The following is a 14,783-nucleotide window of genomic DNA, read 5'->3' on the forward strand; positions in this document are numbered from 1 at the left end:
CTCGGGCTCAGGTCCTGATGTCACGGTTCATGAGTTCCAGCCCTGCATCGGGCTCTGTGCTGACTGCAAGGAGCCTGCCTGGGGCTCTGTCTCCCTCTCTCTGCCCCTCCCCTGCTCTCTCTCTCTCTCTCTCTCAAAATAAATAAAGATGAATTTAAATAAATAAATAAAATCTTTTTGAAAAATTCACAGTTTTAACAACATTTAGATGTACAGTTCAGTGGCATTAAGTATATTCACTTCATCGTGCAACTATCCCCTTCATCCGTCTCCAGAATGTTTTCATCTTTCCCAACTGCAATTCAGTTCCCACTAAACAACACTGCCCCATCCCCCTCCTCCCAGCTCCTGACAACCACCCTTCTTCTACTTCGTGTGTCCATGAACTTGACTCCTCTAGGGACCTCATATGGGTGGAATCGTAGTCTTAGTCCTTGTGGGTCTGTCTTATCCCACCCAGCAGAGTGGGCATAGGGTTCCCCACGGTGCGGGGGCCGTCAGAATCTCCTTCGCCTCTTGTTTTGAAACGTTCTTTCTCATAGTGAGCTGGGAATCATCTCAGGGCAGGCGGTCCCACCTCCTTGGGGGGCAGATAGCAAAGGGAAGGGTGCGGGAGGGGATACATGCACCCAGAGAGGACCCAGGCTGGTAGAAACAAACGTAGGTTTCTTTTTTTTTTTTTTTTTGTGATGTTTATTTATTTTTGAGACAGAGACAGACGGAGCATGAGCAGGGGAGGGGCAGAGAGAGAGGGAGACACAGAATCTGAAGCAGGCTCTAGGTTCCTAGCTGTCAGCGCAGAGCCCGACGCGAGGCTCGAACTCGCGAACCGTGAGATCGTGACCTGAGCCTAAGTCGGACGCTTAGCCAACTGAGCCACCCAGGCGCCCCTAGACAAAGTAGATTTCTGATGGCAGTGGCCCTTGGTCGCCCACGGCTGGAGGAGAGGAGGGGTCCCAGTCCACTTGCCCTCCTTGGCGCATCCCCCGGGGAAAATGCCACCTCTGTTTTGGTTGGGTGTATTAATTTCCCAGAGCTGCCGTAACAAGGGATCAGCAGCCCGGGGGCTTAGAACGGCGGAAGTGTATTCTCTTACGGTTCTGGAGGCCAGACGTCCAAATTAAGTTGTTGGCAGGGCCGCGTGCCCCGACTGCCTATGCCTTGGTGTCACCTCCTTATAAGGACATCTGTCATTGGATTTAGAGCCCACCTGGATGATCCAGGATGATCCGTTACTTAACCACATCTGCAAAGACCCTTTTATCAAGGGAGATAGCGCTCCCAGAGTTCCGGGGACTAGGCACCACAGTTTGGGTGTCCAGTATCCTGCACCTCTTTCTGTGGTGTGGACATCCACCCCCAGCGGCCCCCCGCATTCCCTGGGGGGCTTTTAAGACTCCTTCCTGCTTCCTCGGAGACTTGTCGGCCTCCAGTGAGCAGCTGCCTGGAGTCCTCACCAGACTCCCTCCCTCTGGCTCCTCTCCCTGGGGCTGCTTTTCCCTCCTGGCACCTGCCAGTTCTCTTCCCTCCCCCCCTCCTCCTGGGAATCCCCAGGAAGGCCAGCCTGAATGTCACAGGGGAGGGGACAGAAGTTGAGTCAGCCAGTATTCCCCAGTCGGTGCCCACCCCCTCAGGAAGAGCTGCCTCTGATGTTCCAGGGCCGGGAGGGGAGAGAGAAGCCCGGGCTGCTTCCTGCCCGCCCTCCGGACTCTAATTAATCCCCCTCTGGTGGACTGTGTTTGATTACAACCTCATTAAGTAGCTTTGCACATTCAGGCTCTGGCGGCTTCCAGATTGAAGCTGTCTGCCTTGGCTGGTTTCTACGCAGAGCCTGCGGCCTGCCGCCTTCCTCCTTCCCCTGCTCTGTTGTCGCAGAAACCGTGGAGTCATGCCTGGAGGGGAGAGACCGCGCTCATTTCCCGTGGGGCCTTCCTTCTGGGGATGAGTTTCAAACCTCAATCTGAAAGGGAAGGGGGTGGCTGCGGGTTTAAAATAGCGTGTGCCTGGCGGCCTCCTGTGCGGCTTCCCCCAGCCTTCCCCTAAAATCCCTAAGAAGACATGCCAAAAAAAGATGAAAAACACTGAAAACAGAGACAGGTGGACAGTCTGGGAGGAACCTCCCGTCTTCCTGCAGCAGCGCTGGCTCCCAGCTTCCCCTCAGGAATCTGAGGCCTCAGTGTGAGAACTCCATTAATCAGGAAGTCAGGCAGCTGCCTCTTTCCCCTCCAGCAAGCGGCAGGCGGGTGATTTGGGGATAGAAAGAGTGCTGCTTACCCCCTCCCCTCCGAGCCCTCCTCCCCTGTGCTGCTTCTGCATTCGGAGAAAGCAACGCAAGGCCCAGGAGGCCACCACCTCCAGACCGGAAGTGCAGTAAGGCCGCCGGGGCTGGGAAAGTCCTCGGATGCGGACACCACGGTGAATGTTCACGGAGGCCGTCAAGGGCCCAGGCTGTGGGGGTGGGTGAGGATGTCCCTTCCCAAGGTCAGAGTCGCCTTGGCTCGGTGTCCCAGGCCTGGCCCCGAGCTGGCTTCTTCAGCAAGCCAGAGCCGGACGAGGTGGACTCTGTTCTTACCCAGGAAGCAGCCATGGGACAAGGTCATGACTCTGGTCCCCGATTGCAACGTGTGGGCGCAGTTTTCCACCGACATGCAATTCTCAGACACCAGCTGGGTGCCCTGGAACTCAACTGCATTCTGGCCCCGTTTACCTGGGGGGAGCATCAGAGCCCAAGGGTGAAGGGCGCTCAGCCCTACAAGACTGCGCCCGACCCCCACTTCAGAGGCCAAGTCAAAGTCCGGGTTGTCACTCGTGCTGTGACCCATGGGCTACAGGCTGGAGGTTCCTACTGATGAAGTTTTGGGGTGATGGTGGGGGGCGGGATCTGGAGCCAACAGCCAAGAAAGAATTCTTGAAGACGTCTTTGGGGCAAAAAGGTGATTTTACTGGGGCGCCTGGGTGGCTCAGTCGGTTAGGCGGCCGACCTCGGCTCAGGTCATGATCTCGCGGTCCGTGAGTTCGAGCCCCGCGTCGGGCTCTGTGCCGACAGCTCGGAGCCTGGAGCCTGCTCCCGATTCTGTGTCTCCCTCTCTCTGACCCTCCCCTGTTCATGCTGTCTCTCCCTGTCTCAAAAATAAATAAAACGTTAAAAAAAAGGTGATTTTATTAAAGCACGGGGACAGGCCCCGTGGGCAGGAAGAGCTGCATGGGGTCGTGACGGATAACTCGTTATATACCCTCCAGTTGGGAGGGGTCAGGGACGGAGTAAGTCTCGAAGGAACTTTGGGAGCAAGGTTTCCAGGACCTTGAGTGGCCAGCTGCTGTTAGGAAAACACCATTTATTACCGTTTAATAAAGCCTCAAGTCGTGAGACCCTTCGGGTGTATATTGGGGGGCCATAAGCTTGGAGTACGATTGCCAGCATATATCTTGGGGCAGTTGAGAGAGAGGAGGTTTCCAAAGGAATTTTTGTATGTTAAAGTAGACTTGCAGGTTCCTGGGGGGGGGGTCAGGAAAATGTTAAGCCAAGATTCCGTTTTGGCCCTAGCGAAGTGTCATCATCAAGGCAGCTGAGCTCCTAGAGGAGGTCGCTGCCTGTTTCAAGGACTCGTCAGTGAGCTGAAGGCAGTAAGGGAGTTTAAGTTTTCATGTGTCTTAGTTTCCCACATCGCCATAGCAAGCCCTTGAACCCCTTTGTTCTTGGGCAACCAGGAGTGTCTGAGGAATATCCCATAGATGCCACCTGCAGGGGTTGTGGGGGGGGGGGGGGAGATTGCCGTTAGCCTATACTCTGCCCTAGCTTGCCCTACGCTCCCTCATCACCACAATCCTCTCCTGGGGTTCAGTGAACTTGCCAGAGCAGCTCATAGGACTCGGGAAAGCAGTTTACTTACTAGTTATTAAAGGATGTAACTCAGGAACCGCCACATGGAAGAGAGGGCAAGGTGTGGGGGAAGGAGTCAGAGCTTCCCTGCAGATGATCTCGCTCTCCCCTGTGTCCTCGCGTCCCGAACCTGTCTCTCCAAACCCCATCTGAGGGTTTTGTGGAGGATTCATTACACAGTCATGACTGATGAAATCATTGGCCATTGGCGACTAACCCAACCTCCAGCCCCTACCCATCTCCAGAGGGCAGGGAGGTGGGACCGAAAGTTCCAACCCACTAATCACCGACTGCTGGACCAGCCCCCTTCATTAGGTGATCCTGGGGGCTGTCCCAAAGTCACCTCATTAACACGACACAAGACACTTCTGTCTCTCTCATCATGTAGGAAATTCCAAGGGTTTTAGGAGCTCTGTGCCAGAAATGGGGACAAAGACCAAATATATATTTCCTATATATTTTTTAATTAATTAATTAATTAATTAATTAATTAATTTTTGAGAGAGGGAGAGGGAATCCCAAGCAGGATCTGCGCTGTCAGCATAGAGCCCGACGTGGGGCTCGAACTCACAAACGTTGAACCGAAATCAAGAGTCAGATGCTCAACCTACTGAGCCACCCAGGTGCGCCCCCAAATATATATTATAAGTTACTACAAATCACAGTATCACCACTAGACAGATGATAGACGTGGGTCTCACTAGATCGTGCCTCTTTCCAGGGTGAACAAGTGGGGAAAAGAAAAAAACACGTGTGTAGGATAAATCAATGCCACGGAAGCTGAACCCTGACTTCCAAAAATGATCTACAGCAGGATCCGGAAGAAGTGAACTTTGTGGGAAAAGAACAAAATGCCGCACAAAGAGGCCAAGCTGAAACGGGGGGCGGGGGGGGAACCAGAGGGTGAGATGAAAAGGAGATTAATGAGAAAAATAAGAATCGGAGGAAAATGCTCGCCCACTTGCCGTCCTTCCTGGAGAGACTGAGACTCAGAACATGAGATCAAGGATGGGGACAAGGAAGGCAAACTTGAGACACTCTGAGAGAGTGTTATGGAAAGGACATGGAAAAGATAAGATCAGGGGCCCCCTGCTGGCTCAGTTGGTAGAGCCCGCGACTCTTGATCTCGAGGTTGTGAGTTCAAGCCCCACGTTGGGGGTAGAGATGACTTAAAATCCTTGGGGCTCCTGGGTGGCTCAGTTGGTTAGGCATCTGACTTCGGCTCGGGTCGTGATCTCACGGTTCGTGGGTGTGAGCCCCGCATCGGGCTCTGTGCCAACAGCTCAGAGCCTGGGAGCCTGCTTTGGATTCTGGGTCTCCCTCTCTCTCTGCCCCTCCCCCACTCGTTTTCTCTCTCTCTCTCTCTCTCTCAAAAATATTTAAATTTTTTTAATAAATAAAACTTAAAAAAATAAAAATAAAATCCTTTAAAAAAAATAAAAGCTACAATCACAAGAGACTGAGAGCCACCGTCGGTTTTCCTGATGAAAAGAACAGGTTGAGAAAAGGTTGGCGTTTGTAGATGGAAAGATGGACACAGTGGCAAAAAAATTTCGTAACCAAATGTGACAGAAGAAAAAAATGGCCAGATGCGCATGCCCCCTGCTCCTCCTGAACCCTCCTCCCACCTCCAGAAGGTGTCTGTGTTTGCCTTCCTAGGTCTTTCCTTACGTTGTTGGGAACTACGCAGAACATAAAATGTACTGTCTTAACCATTTTCAAAGGTTGGTATTGGTGCGTTCATATTGTTGTGCAATCCCATCTCCAGAACTCTCTCGTCTTGCAAAGCTGAGACTCTGTACCCGTTAAACACTAACTCCTCAATCCTTGTCCCCCCAGCCCATGACGGCCACCTACTTTCTGTCTCTGTGAATTTGATGGCTCTCAGAACCTCATGTAAGTGGGACTATCCTTTTGTGACCGGCCTATTTCACTTAGCATAATATCCTCAAGGTTCGTCCGTGGTGTAGCACATGTGGGGTTTCATTCCTTTTCATGACGGAATAATATTCCATCGTTGTGTATACACCACACTTTGGTTCTCCACCCATCTGTTGGTGGACACTTGGGTTGTTTCCACCTTTTGGCTATTGCAAATAATGCTGCAGGTGTGCAAATGTTGGCTCGAGTCCCCGCTTTTCGGTTCTTCAGGGGCATATATGGTAATTCTATTTTTAACTAAAAAAAATGTTTTTAATGTATATTTGTTTTTGAGAGAGAGAGACCGTGAGCTGGGGAGGGGCAGAGAGAGAGGGAGACACACAATCTGAAACAGGCTCCAGGCTCCGAGCTGTCAGCACAGAGCCCGACATGGGGCTCGAACTCACAGACCGCGAGGTCATGACCTGAGCCGAAGTCAGACGCCTAACCGACTGAGCCACCCGGGCACCCGTCTATTTTTAATTTTTTGAGGAAATGCCATTCTCTTTTCCACAGTGACTGTGCCGTTTCACCTTCTCTTCAGCAAGCACAAGGTTTCCCGTTTCTTCCCATGTTTGCTAAGACTTGTTACTTTCTGGTTGGGGAGCGGGTTGGTCAGCCAGAGAAGTTAAGTCGATTTGTGTCAGGAAGGGAAGCCTGAGAGGGTTGGCAGGATGGAGATGAGACACTGAGGAACAGTTGGGGTCACAGGAGAGGTACCACGAAGGGATTTTTGGAGTCTTAAAGGGGATCACAGGGGGATGCCCCTTTGGTGACTTGGAGACATGGTTATAAAGATACCAGCTGTTGGGGCTCCTGGGTGGCCCAGTCAGTTAAGCGCCCTACTTTGGCTCAGGTCATGATCTCAAGGTTCGTGAGTTCAAGCCCCACACAGAGCCCGTTTCAGATCCTCTGCCCCCGCTCCCGCCTCCCCCCAATCTGCTCAAAAATAAACATTAAAAAGATTATCTCTCTCTCGTCCTCTGCCCCGCTGCCCTTCTCACACTCTCTCTCTAAAATAAAAAACTTACAAAAAAAAAACAAAAAAAAACAAACCTAGTCTCTTAGCGAGGTTAATGTTTGTAATAGTGGTGTTGTCTACAATCACCGTACTGTGTATTAAATCTCCCAGACTTACTTATCTACTAGTTGCTAGTATATACCCTTAAACCACGTGTCTCACCCCCAGCCCCTGGTAACCACCATTACACTCTGTGTTTTTGAGTTTGGTCCTTTCTAGATTCCACATAGAAGTGAGATCATGCAGTATTTGTTTTCCTGTCTGACTTATCTCCCTTAGCATAATGCCCTCAAGGTCCTTCCGTGTGGTCACAGATGGCAGGATTTCCTTTCTCTTAATGGCTGAATAGTATTCCAGTGTGTGTGTGTGTGTGTGTGTGTGTGTGTGTGTGTGTGTGTACCACATCTTTATCCATTCAGCCAACACTTAGCTTGTCCCCACCTCTTGGCTATTGTGAATAATGCAATGAACATGAGAATGCGTGTAACTCATCAATGGTCTGTTTTCGTCTCCTTTGTATATGTCCCCAGAAGTGGGATTCCTGGATTGCACGGTAGTTCTATTTTGAATGTTTTGGGGAAACTTTATGCCCTTTAAAATTATTGAGGACCTCAAAAAGAGATTTTCTTTATGTGGGTTATATCTAGCAGATGCTAGTCACCATATTAGAAATCAGACAAGGGGCGCCTGGGTGGCTCAGTTGGTTTAAGCATCTGACTTCGGTTCAGGTCGAAGTCTGTCTCCAGCTCTGTGCTGACAGCTCAGAGCCTGGAGCCGGCTTCGAATTCTGTGTGTCCCTCTCTCTCTGCCCCTCCTCCACTCATGCTCTGTCTGTCTCTCTCTCTCTCTCTCTCTCTCTCTCTCAAATAAATGTTAAACAAAAAAAAAAAGAAATCAAACAAAAGTGTTTTAAAGATTTATGTATTCATTTCGGGGCACCTGGCAGACTCAGTTGGTAGAACGTGTGACTCTTGATCTCAGGGTCGTGAGTTCAAGCCCCGCGCTGGGGGTAGAGTTCACTTAAAAAAAAGAGAGAGAGAGATTGGGGCACCTGGGTGGCTCAGCCGGTTAATCACTCCACTCTTGGTTTTTGGCTCAGGTCATGATCTCATGGTTCTGGGTTTGAGCCCCACGTCAGGCTCCATGCTTGGGATTCTCTCTCCCTCTCTCTCTGCCCCTTCCCTGCTCACTCACTCGCTCTCTCAGCATACATAATTTTAAAAAATTTTAATAAAAATTAAAAAGATTTATTTATTCATTCTTTTAAAATTAATAATCTCACATGTGCAAGAAATAAATTTTGACAAAAATAACTACATTTTTCAAACGAAAAACATCTCAGTGAGGGACGTGGCATTGTTTTACAGTTTTTCGAATCTCTTTAACGTGTGGCTTGACAGAAGATAGCTGGATTCTCATACCTGCTGCTTCTGCATTCGGTCTCTTGCAGCGGCTTGTCGGGGTTGAAGTCTGCAAAGAAAATGTAGGTCACGCTGACATGTCATTAGAAAAGAGGATCTCACAGAGCCCCTGAAAGGGACTATAGCCCACACCTGGAGAAATGCTCGTCTACACAGATCTCTGCTCACTTTTTGGAAAGCCATACCCCTACCCCTAACCTCAGGTCCATCACCTGTCTTCCTACGGGAACGAGTCCCCAAACCTGGTTCTTCAAGCTCAAGTACCATGGGGCCCCCACTTACACGAGATGGAGTGTGCCAGCCACTGGCCACCTTGGTCCCCTGCTGGTGACACTCTCCAAGCAAAGCTGCCTACGGCAGTGACCCAGGGACACCCGCTGATGTCCCCAAGCTTTCTGATAAGGAACCCTGCTTGCCCAGTTCCTAGAGATGCCGCTGTTTAGACCACAGCGAGGAAGCTGTTTTCTTTACTGCCTGGTACTTTGCAAGGCAGACCAGCCCCTCCAAAGTCCAAGGCTGTGCCCAGGGTGGCCTGGAGGAGCCCCGTGTGGATCTGGGTCTTTTCCCCGTGCACACAGCAGGCACCGCTTACCTCCCGCCTCATCCCTTCCCGAGAGCCTCCTAACGTCACCGCTTACCTCCCGCCTCATCCCTTCCCGAGAGCCTCCTAACGTCGGAGGCCCCTGTTGGGCAGCATCAGTGGGGCCATCAGAGCAAAGCTGTGACACAGTCGTCCCCCATGAATTAGCCTCGGAGAGCGGGGTGGGGAGGACAGCTAGGAGCCCAGAAATATCCTCAAGCAGCTCAAGCATTCGTGGGCCTCGATGGGGTCGAAACAAAGAAATAACAGCAATAAAATGTGCAGCCGCCCTTGTCCAGCCCCCATCTGGTTTTCCGGGTTGCAGCTTCTCATAACCCGCAGCCCTGGGACCTTCAGGAGCCCCACCCCGGCTGCAATTCACGGGGAGGGCTGTGGCATGACCCACAGTTACCCGAAGCACAGTGAGCAGGGCAGGGCCGAGCAGGACCACGTCTGCCTTCCTGGGGAGACCCTCCTCTCCTCCCCTGGGCACCCCCCTCCCAAGCAACGGCTAAACAAGTCCAGACAACAGCAGCCCCCACAGCTGGAGCCACCGTCAGCAGGCTGGGTGCCCAGAGTGACCACGAGGGGCTCTGGGAAGAACGTTTTGCGCCTCCCCAGACCTGCTCCAGCCTCCAGGGTTAACAACGAGGGTTTTCTTGGTCCTCCCCGGATGGCATGGCCTCTACTGGCCTGGAAAGGAGGGAAATGGGAAGAGGGGGCAGGGCCGGTAGGAGTGCAAGAGCCCGGGCAGTCAACCAGTCCAGGGTTTTCAGACTTGGCTTTGGCAACAGAACTACTTTGGGGGGTTGTTTGTGTTCTTGTAGTTTTTAACTGAAGGGTGGCCTGCTCTGTCGAGAGCTTGCTGACCCCTCTGGCCTGTCTGTTGTTTGCTTTCAGCCCCAAGATCTTGGAAATACAGTTTGGCAACTACTAGTGTGGTTCATCTGCCCATTTCACAGACGGGGAAACAGATCCCAAGAGGGAAGAAGTCTGTTGCCCACAGACTGACAGTGTGTGGGGGCTGGGTAGAACCTAGAATCTGGTGCTTTCTGCAGGGACATCCAGGCAGGGACAAAACAGGGGAGGCAGAGGCTGGCGTGAAGTCGACATCTCACCAAAGGACAGGCAGGAAAAGAAAGATAAATCTATCTTCTGTCCTCCTGTGGCCACAAATCCAGCCTCTGGCCGTGGCAATAACCACCCCTCCATTTCCACCCATGGGACCGTCCACTTCCCTCACCCACGGCCCCAGGAAAGGGGAACCTCAGCACTTTGACACAGCCTCTTCCTGCCACAAGGATGCATTTTTGCACGTTACTGAGTAACAGTGTGTGTTCTGAGATCACACGTGCCCTGACCCTGCTGACCATGAGGCCTAAATCTCGAGTTTTCTAAAGAGAGAGGTCATGGCTTTTGTCACATTCTCAAATGGGTCTGTGGTCCAAGAAGTGGTTAAGAGCAATCGTGTAAGGAGAGGAGGGGCCTTGCAGAGGGGAGGGGGGTGGAGGCCAGGAGGGTAGGGTGGGGAGGGCTGTGTTGGTGGTATTCTTCCCTGCCAGAGGCTTCTTTTTTATGAGAGAGAGAGAGAGGGTGCAAGTGAGCGAGAGGCAGAGAGAGAGAGAGAGAAGTAGGACTCGAGGTCACCCGATGTGGGATTCAAACCCGCTAACCTTGAGATCATGACCTGAGTCAGATGCTTAACCAACTGAGCCACCCAGGCGCCCCCTGCCAGAGGCTTTACATATGTTACTTGGTTTTATTGCCCTCACCTACTCATGAAGGAGGGTCCCTGGCTCCATTTTACAGATGAGGAAACTGAGACCCAGTGATATGAGGTAGCTTGTCCAGGACACGGCGCTGGCTAAGGGATAGAACAAGTCAGGGCAGAGACCGAGGTCCACAACAGTGTTGTATCTGGGTCTGCAAAGGCCTTCAGCTCTGGAACCTGGCAGCTGGCACGTCAGAAGCCTTCCTGTGCCAGTATGCACACCAGACCTTGAGCCCTGCATCTAGGTCCCTGGTAAATTATTTCAGCAGCCAGAGGCCCTGACAGAGGGCTCCTTGCCTCTGAGGTCCATTCCTGCTGGGTGGACAGCAAAGCCCCCCTCACTGGCCCTTGGAATCGATTCCTTCCTTCCTTCCTTCCTTCCTTCCTCTTTCTTTCTTTCTTTCTTTCTTTCTTTCTTTCTCTCTTTCTTTTTTTCAATGTTAATTTATTTTTGAGAAAGAGAGAAAGCAGGGGAGGAGCAGAGAGAGAGGGGGACAGAGAATCCAAAGTGGGCCCCATGCTGACAGCAGAGATCATGACCTGAGCCAAAGTCAGACACTTAACCGACTCAGGTGCCCGCGGCCAGATCCACGAAGCAAAGATCCTTCCTTTCTTTGCTCTTAAAAATGTCACCACCAAACCTCAGGACTTCAGGACGGCATTCCCTGCACGTTCATCCGGCCTCCAGCCCAACTCACTTCGGATAAACCAGATAAACCAGAGCAATCCCCAAAGAGCTCCCCGCCCCCCACTGACACATAGCCACCCCCCCACCCATTCCTGAAATTTTTCTTTATTTTTTTTTTAACAAATTTTTTTAATATTTGTTTTGGAGAGAGAGAGACAGAGCACGACCAGGGGAGGGGCACAGAGAGAAAGGGAGACACAGAATCTGGAACAGGCTCCAGGCTCCGAGCTGTCAGCAGAGCCTGATGCGGGGCTCGAACCCACGAACCGTGAGATCACGACCCGAGCCGAAGTCAGACACTTAACCGACTGAGCCACCCAGGCGCCCCGAAACTTTTCTTTAAAAACATCTTTATTATAGGTGATTGTTTCTCTTTCACTGTGCCTGGGATATAATTAAAAAAATTTTTTTTATGTTTTTATTTATTTTGGAGAGAGAGACTGAGCACTAGTGGGGGAGGGGCAGAGAGAGAGAGGGAGACACAGAATCCGAAGCAGGCTCCAGGCTCTGAGCTAATAGCAGAGAGCCCGATGCGGGTCTCGAACTCATGAGCCAGAAAGAAGATCGTGACGTGAGCCAAAGTCAGACGCTCAACCAACTGAGCCACCCAGGCACCCTGTGACTGGGAGATAATTAAGTTATGGCATTGTGTAAGGTTAAGGCGTACCGCCTCACGGCTTGACTTCCAGCCACTGTGAGATTGTTACCACAGTAAGCTGAGTTAATCGCCTCACCTCATGTAGTTACGGGAGAAAAAAAAGAAAAACCATGTTTTCTTCTTTGCGATGAGAGCTCTTAGGATGTGCGCTCACTCAGCAGCGATGACCACAGTCGTCATGTCGTACGTTCCATTCCTAAAGTCCTGGGCCTTGGTTTCTTCATCTGTAAATTGGGAATAATGATGTGCAGTCTACTTGCCTTATGGGATTTCTAAGCATCACACGGGAAGGTGTTTGGAAAAGTTCAGGACACCCCCCCACCACCACCACCATCACCACCAAAATGGCAGGGAGCAAACCCCTCCTGGGACTCACCCACTAAGCACACATTTCCTATGCCCCGGGCGCTGGCCCCTGGGAACTCAGGCTGGGATCCTCCCTTCTCTGGCCTGTGCGTGGGCAGCTTCAAGTGCAGCTCGGGGGACCAGGGGCCGTAGGGTGAGGGCAGCAGAAGTCGGTGGTGCTTGCTTTCCCTGCCCACCTTCAGTGGCCCCCGTGGTCCTCCAAGTGGGCTGGGGGCAGTCCCCCCTCCTCCCCCAGAGTGGGAATGTTACCATTGCCTGGTTCAGGCAACCCACCAAGCTGAGAACAGAAACCGTAGCTCCCACCAGAGGACGACAGAGACTGGGGCGAGGCGCTCGAGGAAAGACACAAGGTTTACCCCTGCTCTTTCACACAGAGAGGGCATAAAGTTTATTCTAACTCTCTAGGGTAGAAACCCATGTTTCTATACTTCTCTAAAGTGATTAACGCTGTTTCAAGCTTCCGCAGGCTTGACTGGTGGGGAATTCACACTTAGTCCTGTTTGGGGAGCCTGCCCTTTCCCTGGGGCTGTGTAAGAATCTCTGGGTCTTACACAGTCCAGAACATTTGGAGTCGGGCCCCTGGGTCCTAATGCACACTGGCCACTGTTCTGGGCCAAGCCCATGGGGTCCGTTGCTGGGAAGGCCAGGGGTGTCTGCAGAGGCCCCCAACTGGGGCTCTCGGTGTGTGGTGACTCCCAAACCCTTGTCCCTCCTCAAGCTTGGGGAAGCTCTGCCCCCACTTGATGCCCTTTCTGTGGGAGCCCCGGTGGGGTTTTCTTCTGGGCACCTGACAGCCTCTCATTCAACTCCACGATTCAGAAGCCCCTCAAGACAAAGGACCACCAAGAAGGAGGAGTAAAAATGACCTCAGGAAGCATGAAAACCTTCGTCCAGAGGTTGGAGAGCTTGAGATAGATACATCCCTGCGCTGGGAAGGCCATCTCTGCAGGGACTTCCCTGGCCCCCTGGGGAAGTTCTGCAGCTGGGAAACCTTGAAGGGAGTGTGTGTGTGTGGGGGGGGGGGGGTGGTCTCCGCCTTTGCCTGGGTGCTGGAGCGGGGCACTGAGCCACCTCCAGAGCAGAGGGCTGTTCTGGGCCTGTTGGGTGGGACTCGAGGGGCAGGGCTGAGCCGCTCCTGACCTCTGGGCGTCCTTCACTCTTGCAGGACCTGGGCATGGAGTCAACCTCTCTGGACGACGTTCTGTACCGCTACGCCAGCTTCCGGAACCTGGTGGACCCCATCACACACGACCTCATCATCAGCCTGGCCCGTTACATCCACTGCCCCAAGCCGGTACGGCAGCTGTGGTCTGAGCCCGCCAGATCTGGGGGTGTGAGGCGGGCGCCCTTCTGCCAGAGAACCCAGTGCCCAGGAGGGTTGGTCGATACTGCCCGGGGCCGAGGGGCACGAGCCCCTTGTGCAGACATCAAGCCAGCGGGCCCGATGCCTGCCCTGTCCTAAGGCCCAGCATCCATAGCAGAGATCAGCATGATCAGCAGGGGATTTGTTTGGCTCCTGAGTGTATTAAATCCGAATTCACTGCCAACATGTAAAACTCAGAATATTTCACACGTTCTCCATATTTAGCTACCCTTGAAAAACGGGAAGTTCTGGTAACACGAAGCCCTCATTTCTATAGGACTGGAGTTGAGTAGCGTCCCCTATTACGTGGGGCCAGGGCCACCGCGTAGAGTCACGTAGGTTGTACCTCGCACAACGACACGTAAGAGCAGAGGTGGCAGGGGTGAGGGCAGACAGGAGACCACTCAGATCCGGCCCTGTCTCCGCCGCCAGGCCTTAGGCGCAGGGACCCTGCTTGCCTCCGGCATGCCTCAGTCCCCACCACTCCCAGCGGTCTCCCTGCCTAAGGCTGAATGTCATTTTCCACCCACCCACTTTGCTCACGTCCACTGGCTTCCGAAGCTGAGAGGGAAAAGCTCCGGGGTCCCCAGCTCCGCAGGCAGGTACTGCTTGGACATTTCCGGATGGGAGGCTCTGCCCCTCTCCCTCTCGGGGTGCGGGGCCGGCTCACCCAGAGCTGCCCTGGCAGGGCCCGGGAGGGCCGGGGTGGGGCAGCCCCACCCTGGAGCTTTTCTCTCCCATCCCTCAATTTCTAGCAGTTTCCAAAAGAAGCGCGGAACAGGGGCAGGGAAGCTGGAGCAGGACCCAGGAGTGCCTGAGGGAAGCTCGTGCTTTCAAAGTAGGATCTAGGATAAGAGGGAGGAGGTGATTTTCAGACCCAGAGTCGTCCAGGGGGCTGGGACCTTGCTCTGGAGCTGAGCCTCCATCTGGGCCTTTGTCTAGGGCCTTGACTTTGGCTTCTGGGGCTGTTTGGAGCCAGGACTCCGAGGTAAGGAGTGAGTTCTGAAGGGCTGGGAGCCGGTCGGCGGCAGGCGTGGGGGAGGGTTGGTGGTGGGACACAGCAGAAGGCAGGGATGCTGGGCTCAAATATGTGCCGGTTAGAAAAAGCTGGCAGT

General features: G+C 52.8%; 1 protein-coding gene and 1 long non-coding RNA gene across 2 annotated transcripts in view; one reads left to right on the forward strand and one right to left on the reverse strand.

Moving 5' to 3' along the window:
• Positions 1–14,783, forward strand: part of LRRC75A (leucine rich repeat containing 75A) — a 45,977-nt gene that overhangs the window by 16,846 nt on the left and 14,348 nt on the right. Inside the window, exon 2 of the mRNA XM_042914740.1 lies at positions 13,471–13,599. Coding sequence (XP_042770674.1) covers positions 13,471–13,599 — 129 coding nt within the window. The remainder of the gene's footprint in view (positions 1–13,470; positions 13,600–14,783) is intronic.
• LOC122206019 lies at positions 8,936–12,536 on the reverse strand. Its single transcript, XR_006196346.1, has 3 exons — positions 12,316–12,536; positions 12,016–12,163; positions 8,936–9,062 (listed from the first exon to the last, which is right to left on the reverse strand). It is a non-coding gene; the product is annotated as an uncharacterized LOC122206019 (long non-coding RNA).

The sequence above is a fragment of the Panthera leo genome, chromosome E1 (assembly GCF_018350215.1).
Source record: "Panthera leo isolate Ple1 chromosome E1, P.leo_Ple1_pat1.1, whole genome shotgun sequence".
In the NCBI taxonomy this organism is placed as follows: Eukaryota; Metazoa; Chordata; class Mammalia; order Carnivora; family Felidae; genus Panthera; species Panthera leo.